This window comes from Pinus tabuliformis, chromosome 6 (genome assembly GCF_031772625.1).
Source record: "Pinus tabuliformis cultivar Carrire ecotype Pingquan chromosome 6, CPIR1, whole genome shotgun sequence".
In the NCBI taxonomy this organism is placed as follows: domain Eukaryota; kingdom Viridiplantae; phylum Streptophyta; class Pinopsida; order Pinales; family Pinaceae; genus Pinus; species Pinus tabuliformis.
In genome coordinates, this window is record NC_142292.1 from 1,950,894,499 (window position 1) to 1,950,905,399 (window position 10,901).

At 32.7% G+C, this 10,901-nt stretch overlaps 1 protein-coding gene across 3 annotated transcripts; it reads left to right on the forward strand.

Annotated features, from left to right (window-relative positions):
• Window positions 1-673: 673 nt before the first annotated feature.
• On the forward strand, window positions 674-4,650 carry LOC149266975 (cationic amino acid transporter 6, chloroplastic-like). 3 transcript variants are annotated; one of them, XM_089431286.1, is made up of 6 exons: window positions 674-1,178; window positions 1,278-1,781; window positions 1,941-2,163; window positions 2,260-2,608; window positions 2,744-2,978; window positions 3,967-4,650. In XM_089431286.1, the coding sequence occupies exons 2-6, from the start codon at window positions 1,370-1,372 to the stop codon at window positions 4,566-4,568; spliced, it is 1,821 nt and encodes a 606-aa protein (XP_089287412.1). In that variant the 5' UTR covers window positions 674-1,178; window positions 1,278-1,369; the 3' UTR covers window positions 4,569-4,650. The 3 variants fall into 3 exon arrangements, with proteins under 3 accessions (XP_089287412.1, XP_089287405.1, XP_089287416.1); XM_089431290.1 differs by having other exon boundaries at window positions 679-1,781; window positions 3,967-4,185; window positions 4,433-4,650; XM_089431279.1 differs by having other exon boundaries at window positions 674-1,781.
• Window positions 4,651-10,901: the final 6,251 nt, after the last annotated feature.

Consider the following 10,901-nt stretch of genomic DNA (forward strand, 5'->3'; position numbering starts at 1 on the left):
AAATTTTAATATCATAAAATAAAGAATATTTATATATATTTAAAATAAATTTTTATTTATTTATTATTTAAGTTATCAAATATATATAGGTTGTATAGGTTTTTTGGTCAACTGTACTTGCTCTGAAATTTTATAAATATTATTTTATAAAATTGGTTAGTATAAACCTTTTTTCATATTTTTAATATACTTATTGTTTTCCAAACCATTTTTCCAATTGAAAATTTTGATGCGCGGTAATATACTTTTTATGCGAGTGTTTGTCACATAAATTTTAATGAATTCCGTTTAATATATCTTGATTCTAGCACAGATCCACCATTAGTAATTATGGGAAATATTCAATATCATAAATAATTGTGAGGCGACAAGAGTAAGATTTCAGTCTGTCATTATTTTATGGATTTCTCAGATTTTAAGACTCTTATGATCAAGAAAAGATGGAGATTTATAGTTAAGAGAACATTCGCTTTGCTCCAATGCCATGACAATATTGAAGCGCACATATGGATAAGCATGTGGGTCGGCAGAGAGAATCGAGTAGATAATGCATCTGACAGTTGGCGGTTAATTGCCAGTGCCGTTACTATGCAGGATGCATTTTGTATGATTTTAAAGCTGGAGAATCATTATCAAGATAGGTTCGTTTATTATCTTTTATAAATACCCATCTATCTGCTATTTATTTTAATGCAACCATACTCGCTTTCCCAATACCAGAACACAAAATAATAATTAGGTATCAGAGACTGGATGGAAAGAAAGAATGGCGAATTAACAATAAAGGAAAGAATACCCAAACGTACAGATTCACTATAGTTCTATACTGTGGCTTGAATGATTGATCTATTCCCTAGCTTCATCTCTGCAGATCTATCTGTCTATATATATAGATTAGTGTTTATATTGAGAGTGTTAGAAGTCACTAGGGCGGCAATATGTTTTGACTCCTCTTTCTGCATTGATTAGAGTTCTTGTGCTGTTCACTTGATTCAGGTTACAATATTAAATGCTACTGACAATGAGGTTATAGTGGATAGAGCCTGAAACTTTAGAGCCTATAGAGAGCGTTGTGCTGTTTACTTTGTTTCAGATTGGAACATTAAATGCTACAGGTGCTGAATTTATAGTGGATAGAGCCTGCAACTTCAATCCCAGTGGCTAGAGAGTGGGTAGAGGTAATTATTTTCGGAGGCTTTTGAAGTTTTGGTGTTTGGAATTGATTTGTAAGTACTTTCACTGGTGTGATTCTGTTGTGTTGTGTCTATATCAAGAAGATTATAGAGCCTTACAGAAAGGAAGAGAGATCATAAACCAGCATAGAGTAGGGATTTTTTTTTCTGTAGGGATTTTTTTTGTGTCAATAGGCATGGATGATAATAGCAAAGGTGAGGGTCAGAACAAGGAGATGGGTTCTAGTTTTTCTGGATGGGCAAGTTATTCTAGTGCATTGGCTCAGACTCCAAAGAGATTGAAGGAAAGAGTGGGAGCAACATGGACACCTGCAGAGGAAATGTCACAAATCAGACAACGTTCAGGGGCATATATGCAGAGGAAGTTGGAGTGGTATGATTTGGTAGGGATGGGAATAGGAGGGATGCTGGGAGCAGGAGTTTTTGTGACTACTGGTCCTGTAGCCCGTGAAACTTCAGGGCCTGCAGTAGTTTTGGCATACGTCGTAGCTGGTGTTTCTGCACTGCTCTCAGCTTTTTGTTACACAGAGTTCGCAGTAGAGATGCCAGTAGCAGGGGGGGCCTTCAGTTATCTCCGTATCACTTTTGGTACCATGGTTACTTACTCATTAATGCTTAATTTTTGTTTATATTTTATTATACATGTGTTGTAGATAGGACACTAGAAGCCATGCTAACGATTTGAAAGGGTCCGGGTGCGATATTTTTAGGGTGTTGGGCTGACATGAGAAAAATTATGGGGAACAGGTGAATTTGCAGGATATTTTGCTGGATCCAATCTGCTCATGGAGTATGTCCTCTCTAATGCTGCGGTGGCTCGCAGTTTTACATCATATGTTCCAAGCGTATTTGGGATCGTTCATAAAGATGCGTGGCGGGTAGAAGCCAGTGGCCTGGCAGAAGGGTACAACATGCTAGACTTTCCTGCCCTTGCTCTCGTGATTTTTCTCACCGTATGCCTCTGTCACAGGTGACCTGAATTTGATTTTTCCGAGTCCTTGTGTGAGTTACTGGTAATTTGCCTATTGGTTTGACCAGAATAATGAAATTTATTAACTTGTTGCAGCACAAAAGAGAGTTCCATACTGAACATAGCTGTGACGTCCTTCCACCTCCTCTTTTTCACATTCATCATCGTTGCCGGCTTCGCTAACGGGGATGCGAAAAATCTGACAAAGCCTGCAAATGTTTCACACCGAGGTGGATTTGCCCCGTTTGGAGTTAGAGGCATTTTCAATGGAGCTGCCATTGTTTATTTCAGTTATATAGGCTATGATTCAGTCTCAACTTTGGCCGAGGAAATCAAGAACCCCTCCAAGAGCCTTCCAATTGGAGTCTCGGGATCTGTCGTCGTTGTTTCGCTTCTCTATTGTCTTGTCTCTGTTGCTCTCTGCTTTCTCACGCCCTACGATGAGGCATGTGGCTAATCTTGCTCAATGAAGAAATTTAAATGTTATTTTTCCTCAAAACTTCTTTCGTAATACCAGCAACTCTTGGCTTTGGAAAAAATTAATGGGTAATACTCATGTGATGTTGTGAAAAAATTGCAGATTAATGCTTCGGCCGCCTTCACAGGAGAGGCATTCAGGAAATTGGGAGGATGGAGATGGATGCCAAACGTGGTGGGGCTGGGGGCTAGTCTGGGAATCGTAACGTCACTTCTAGTGGCAATGCTTGGGCAAGCTCGGTACTTGTGCGTGATTGGGAGAGCTCGTTTAATCCCTTATTGGTTTTCACGAGTCCATCCCAGTACAGGCACTCCCATGAATGCCACTTTGTTCTTAGGTAAACACTTTTTTCTACACTTTGTTCTCTTTTCACTACAAATTTCACTGTTTGCTGGGGTCAATATTGTCTGTTAGGTATTATAGTCAGTTCAGTTTAATCGAATTTCACTGGAGTTATTTATGATTAATGTCACTGATTTTGAATATTGAAAAGTGTAATTAGCTACATTCCAAATTTGTGTTCATTCTTTGTTTATTTTGCCCATGCATTTTTTGTCAACAATTAAATGATCTTGGCCATTATAATTAGAAAGTCAAAGTGGCGCAGCAGATTCACAAGAAATCATGATTTCTTAAGGACAATTATCTAATTCTTCAAGGTCTCTCCCAATCAGAGCGGGCCATTATGCTACGCTATTCCATCTGGCAACAGAACTAAGTGTGGCCATGGAAATTTCTATGTTGAGATTAAAGCTGTCTGCTGTTTTGTTGTGTCACATACTACAGTAGAATATAACGAATATTCTAAAAACTCAGGCAAATTCTTTAAACAGAGGAAAAATATAATTGCAGAGAAGATAAAATTACTTACAACCCTTTTATTACATCACGAATAGCTAAACCTACAGTAACAGCTCCAAAGGAATAGCTAAACCTACAGTAACAGCTCCAAAGGAATAGCTAAACCTACCGTAAGAGCTCCAAAGGAATAATATTCTATTATTATTGCGCTGTCTTTTGGAGTGTTTCAGCCATTAAAAACAGTTTAGTGGTTAGAAGTTAAAAAAATAATAAAGCTTTTATAACAAACTTTATGTGAACTGAAACTAAATAAAAATTATTAAAAAGTATCTACTTTATACTAAACAGTATCAAAAAGTAATTGCTATTTTATACTAAATTGTCATGCATCAATTACCACAATATAATTGTTTTCTGATGGTTTACTTTCAATGGGTTTATCATGGCTATGCAGGCATTTGCACAGCAGTCATTTCTTTGTTTTCTGACGGTTTACTTTCAATGGGTTTATCATGGCTATGCAGGCATTTGCACGGCAGTCATTTCTTTGTTCACTGAGCTGAAGATAGTGCTGAACATGATATCCATTGGAACCCTTGTGGTGTTCTATATTGTTGCAAATGCTCTTATATACCATCGGCATGTGAAGATTGGAGAGACAAAGTCATTGGCAACAATTGTTTTCCTATTGCTTTTTTCAGTCAGCGCCACTGGTTTTGCTCTTTTCTGGCATCTCCATGAAGGTGGGTGCTGGGGTTTAGTCGTCTTTGGAGCCATTTCAATTGCATTAACCGCTGGATTTCAGATGTGGGTACCCATTGCACATCACCCCAAGGAATGGGGAGTCCCTCTAATGCCATGGTTCCCCGCAGCTTCTATATTTCTCAACGTCTTCTTATTGAGTAGTCTGGATAAAAAATCCTATGAAAGATTCGGTGTATGGAGTCTGATATCTATCATATTTTATGTTTTCTATGGTGTGCATTCTAGCTATGATGCCGAGGCAAGGTTATCACAGCAATTGGTAGATGGAGGGACAGAAGCAGTACGAGCTACTCAGACCAAAGGGTTAGAATCGATTAAAACCGTTGGAGGTCAATTTCAAATAGAAATAATACAACTGTAATAGCCATGGTGTATGTCTGTAACTGAACCCTACAAAAGGGCTGCTCAGAAAAAAAAAAACTCCACATTTTGCTTCTTATCAATGTTCCACAAACCAACCCAGCTCTTATCTGAAAAATATCTTATCTGCTTTGGGAACTGTTCAAGAACACTAAATACAAAAGGTAATGTGACAGGAACCCCATAATTTATGAAGCCGGAGACGTGTCAATGGTGGATTTTTTTTGCCCGCACAAACAGACCAGATAAAATCTGAGAACACGGGAATATGGAAACGTAGCAATGACCCTACAAAATAAATATCCTAGCAAAGCTTAATTTTCGATGCGGTACTGTTATAACTTACGTCACGGGCTCAATTCTGGTGGAATCACAAGTCCTGTGCTTCCTCTGTGTTTTCTGGACCTGGAATAGATTATAGTCTCGAACTCGCACACGATAAATAATGTCGATTCACGTCTGCATACGCGCTTCACAGTACCCGAGCCTAAACCCTTGACATTACAGCATGACAGCTGTCCCCGTTGATTTAAAAGTTGATTGAAACGATTTAACCTAATTCTGATTGCAGCTATACGTCATAAGAGGAATTGTTAACTTCTGGTTCAAATTTGGCCAAATAAGAAGCTAAAATAGCAATTGATGTAGACCTAAATTCAAAAACCTTTTTGCCATCAATTCAATTTTACTATTGTCATAATAAAACATGTATAAGACTAATTGGCCAAAGAAGGGGTTGTCCAATTTAGCAGGGAAGAGAATACATGGGTGTGTAAATATTTTGGTTTAAGAATAAAATAAAATAATATTTAAAATAAAATTGAGGTAAAGTAGTTAATTTATTATTATTTTAATATATATAAAATTAGTAGTTAAGTTCTGGTAGCACAACACAACCAGTTGAGGATGGACTTTTTTAGCAAGAGCGATCCAGAATCAAACTTCAAAAAAGATGTTGAATCAATCTTAAAAAGAAAAATATGCTAAAAATCCAATCAACTTAAGACTGGGGCGACCTAATCAAAAAATCACAAACAACCTAACAAACAATATACTGGTCAAACTAGATTTCGGATTTACTGAATTAAAAGCCCAACAGATATGATTCCGTAGAATCTAATGCTAATGAATTTTTTATTATTTTTTACCCTAAATTTATACCCATTTGTGCATCAGGGTGACGACACGGTCATTAATAGAAAGACTACAGACTTGCGCTTAGTCCATAACTGTGCATCGGTCGACGCCACAGTCGTTGACAGAGGGACTTCAGAGTTGTGTCGAGGAAGAAACAAATCAGATGTCACAATTCACATCATCTTCACGTCATCTCTTCCACAGCATCACAGAGACCCAGACTATCATCAACTTCATTTTTGTGTGAACTCTTTCAGCCAAACAGAATAAATATAGTTATTATTATTTGTCAAATCATATGGGAAGTGTGAGAATAGATATAATGCGACAATCAACTACATGGCAAGCTAAAATTTGATGGCAATTGAACTGTATTTGGAGATTGAAAAAGCATAAGTTGAACATGAACCTAGCATTATCAGGGTGTTTAGTTATTAAAATTAAAATGGCATGTTATTCTGTAACAATCTATTTATATCTTAAAAACAATTCCTCAGGAAATGAAATGTACAATGAATTTTGTACCTTTTTCCAGCCAGCCTCAATAAATATGGTTATTCCTAGTCAAATCATATGGAATTCATATTTTCTTTTAGTTAAATCATATGAGATGTGTCCAGAAAAAATATAATGCTTACTGGGTTTAAATCTCATCTTCCTCTCAAATAAGATGTGTCTGGAATAAATGTAATGCTATTAGGTTTAAATTTCATCTTCCTATCAAATGAAAATTTGGTAAGAGACTTATGTGTTCTCATCTGCTTTTCAAACGAATTTTTTTTGGGAGGTAATGTATTTTTTCTGTTTTAAGATTTTTTTGGGCAGTGTTTTTCATTTATAAATGTAATTTTTTTTTAATTTGTTCATAATGGAATAGATGTTATCATTCTAACTTTGTTAATATAAGATTAACTATTATTAATAATTAATGAATTTGCTATTTATATTTAGTATTTATTTCTTTTGTTAAAGATTTATTAATAAATTATAATTCAAAATAAATTCACAGTTTAATCACAATGTTTAATGGAATTGTCTATACTAATTATTTATAATAAAAAAATTATATTTGGCTACTCAAAATTATGATTAACTACTCACATGACAAAAAGTTAATATGATTGATTTATAATTGTTAATATGATTGATTTATAATTTTTATACACCGAAAAATAGCTAAATTTATAATGAACCGTCAAATAAAACATGGTTGAATTATTTACATTGAACTTGTTGTTTATATTACAAATTCAATTATTTTATTAATAATTTATCAATAAAATATAATCAAATCAAATTCATAATTCAAAACATATTATCTAATGTATTATTTCATCTTATCTATATTACAAGTTCAATTATTTAAATCCAAATCAGGTTTATAATTCAATCATTAATGTCTAACTTATTATGATATAAAGAATCTATGCTAATTACTTGTAAAAATCATGACTAACGTATTATTCTAGATTCCAGCCTTTGGTTTTGGGAAAACTCAGGCCTATTCATGAAGCTATGGAATCCAACAATAGTCATAACCTCAACAACAGTGATAACCTCAGCACTAGTTTGAGTGAGATTGCCAAACCTACCCTTGCATCTGAAATTTCTCCTCACTAAAAGCCATCGGAAATGCAATTATAAATTTTACTGCAGGTGCCCAAAAACAAAGGAATATGTCAGAACCACCTATGCACGCATCTGTGTGGAAATAGACTTCAGCGCAGGATTCCCACCAGAAATAAACCTAACAAGTAAAGACTATGTGTGGAACTAGAAACTTGATTATGAAAGTGTCATCTTTAGATGTGGATCCTACTTTGAGATGGGCCATCTAGCCAAAAAATTCCCAAAAGTCTCCCACAAAAATTCTACTAGAAAGAATCACCAAAGATCTACATGGTGGAAAGGAGCATAAAAAGAACAATACACTATCATCAAGGAAGAATACTCTCCAAAAAAACTCTGAATCCCAAGAAATCGGGCAAGAAATAAACAACTCTTAAGACAAGCAGGGGAAAGCCCCACCCAACAGCGAAAAAATGAACTTGACAACCCCTCAAGCATCAACAGTTATGAGTTCGAATACCACACAAAATAAATCTTCATTTAACAACAAAGCAAATCTCATAGACCAAACTTCTTCTTCGACTATCTTCAAAAGGACGAACACAATAGATCGCGAAGCTAAGACACCAATGTCCCAAGAACCAGAATAGATCGCGAAGCTAAGACACCAATGTCCAAGAACCATAAGAGATGAAGGAGATGCAAGATGAAGTTGGAAGACATTAGAGAAAATAAAAAAGAAGCTACAACACCAATCTCACCAAGAAAGCCAGAAGCAAGACAATTAAGAACTATGAAAATTATAGGTCAAATAGACTAATTTGGTCACAATGGACCTTAACCGCCATCATCATCATCATGATATAAATAATTCATACTAATTACTTGTAAAAATTTTGACAAGTTCCACAAATAATGAAAAAATAAAAAATTGACTCATAATTTTTTATGCATATAACATTTGACTAAGTAAATTTACAACGACTTTGTCCAATACTTTTTGAAAATAACTCTCTCTAGCATCTCCCATTCAAATAAAATTGATTCATAATTTTTATGCCTATAACATTTGACTGGCTAAATTTATGATGACCTGTCCTATACTTTTTGCAAAAAATTTAAAGAGAACGTGAAACTCCAGGCCTGACTGCAACAATCAACTGCATGTCAAGTTAAAATTGAACAGCGATTGAAACTCCATTTGGAGATTGAACTAGCATAAATGTGAGCCCAGCAATACCGGAATGTTTAATTATTAAGGTGGTTAAGAATAAAACAATGTATGTCAAGTTAAAATTGAACAGCGATTGAAACTCCATTTGGAGATTGAACTAGCATAAATGTGAGCCCAGCAATACCGGAATGTTTAATTATTAAGGTGGTTAAGAGTAAAACAATGGACAAGTCTATAGAGGTGGAGAAATTGTTTGGGCGGTTAGTTTTGGTTTGAATTTGGGTAAATTTTTTTGGAAAAAAAATGTTTAAATTGTGTTTTGAAAATTGCCCTAGATTCATTATTTTAAAAAAAGAAACATTTTTTAATCTAGATTTATAAAAATCTCTAAAATTTTCATAATTTAAAAAAAAAAAAAGTACCTGAGAAAACTAAATGTACTTGGGCATTGTACAAAATAGCAAAATTTGATTCAAATTCAAGACCAACATAGTTATGGAACCACCATGATGAATGTACCTTTACCGCACTCAAATTATTCATTAGTACAGCGTTTGTAATGGGAACTGAAAGTAGCGATTAAAGAAATGGCTGAAGTCAAAGGGATGATCAAAGTGGGAACTTTTATGTTCTCAACTTATTCATTTGTTAGTACGGCATTTGGAATGGGAACTCAAAGTATAGATTAAAGGAAGACCTAAATTCAATGTAGGATAAAAGTGGGAATCTATGAGAAATCGAATTGGTTTGAATAACCTTTGTTATTATAGTTTTATGCTTCAAGTTGGTCATTATTAATACAGCTCCTGTGATGGGAATTCAAAGTATTAAAGAACGACTTAAAGTCAAGGTATGAGAATTGTGGGAATCTAAGAAAATTATAATTGCCTTCACTAACCTCGTTGGATGGCACTTGCCTTTTTGTGTTAGGACCATATATTATTAGTTTATGTCCTTTTAAATTAAAATATGCATGGTGTTTAAGATTTATCTTAGGGAATAGATTGAATAATATAAGTATTTCTTAGTAGTCTCATTTGATTTGATTGGGGTGTGGATATGTCCTGTTCTCTCAATATGACTTGAATTAAAATATTTTAAAGTTATGAAACTAGATTAATAGTATTACATAATAAGAATAGAGTCAAATAGTTAAATTTGAAATAGATATATTTTATTAAATAAAATTTTTGTATAACAAAAAAATAATTATTTTCAAGTAATTTTAAATTAAAGTATAGTATAAATTTTTATTATATATATATATATATATATATATATATATTTAATTTTCAATTTTTTTTTTATAAATATAATTAAATATTTATTTGTTACCTATGTTTATATTTATTTATAATTTTATATTTTTAAAATGTTTTTTGTCATTAATTATTATTATTATTATTATTATCATCATTTAATTTTAAATTTTTTAGCGCCACGATTTTACTGTTAAGTCTATAAAAACATACATATTCTACCTTTCTGGTTTTGACCCTGTAACTTAAAAAAACACATATTCTTAATCATTAAACCCACTCAAACTATATATAAATAAACTTTATTAAATACCTACACATCTTTCTTTTATTCACTTAATTAATTAATTATTAATTATTAATTTATATTTTTTTAATTTATAAAGTTAATAAAAAATACTTTTCCTTTCCTATATATATTATAATAATAAACACTTTATAAAATACCAACCCATCTTTTCCTTTCACATATATTATGATAATAAAAACTTTATAAAATACCCACACATCTTTCCTCAGTGTTATATTCAAAGTTATTTTATATATTGTTTCACTTTAGGAATTTTCCCCAATTTATTAAATTAGGAAAACCATAATTTGATAATCAATTAATTATTCATTTAAAAAAAATGCAATTAATCACCATATTATAATCCATTATAATTTTATATATTAAATCAAATCGTTAAATTATTAAATTTACATAATAGTGGGTTAACAACGTGTTTCCAATCCTTACTAATTTTTAATACTATTTTCAATACGTTTGCACATATATAAGAATGATATGTCAATCTTTGTGGTGAACAAAGTAATATATATGTAATTTAATGTTATATATACATGGGGAAAACTGATTAACATGACTTCACTTAATATTTAGCCTATGCTCTTCGCTTTAAAAGAAAGATTTCATTTATGCCCTTTATATTTTTAGACCAATGTGATTTTCGTAGTAAGATACTTTACCAAAAAAAATTATATCCCGTATGTTCTTAAAATTAAAAAATAGATTTCGTTTATGTTATGGGTTCCAAAGTATTTATTTATATAAATGAGAATTTTGGAATTTTTTTAATTACTTTTTTCCCCAAAATTTGTAAGGTCTATGTATTCAATTTATAAGACAGTTTTGTTTATGGAATAAAATATTTGTTTATTAATAAAAATTTTATTTTTAGAGTAAAGGAGGTCT

Bases quoted from the DNA above. Each gene is read 5' to 3' on its own strand.
- LOC149266975 (XM_089431279.1), top strand. From the start codon at position 1,370: ATGGATGATAATAGCAAAGGTGAGGGTCAGAACAAGGAGATGGGTTCT. The intron at 2,164-2,259 runs GTGACCTGAATT...AACTTGTTGCAG, and splicing joins ACCGTATGCCTCTGTCACAG to CACAAAAGAGAGTTCCATAC. The intron at 2,609-2,743 runs GCATGTGGCTAA...AAAAAATTGCAG, and splicing joins TTCTCACGCCCTACGATGAG to ATTAATGCTTCGGCCGCCTT.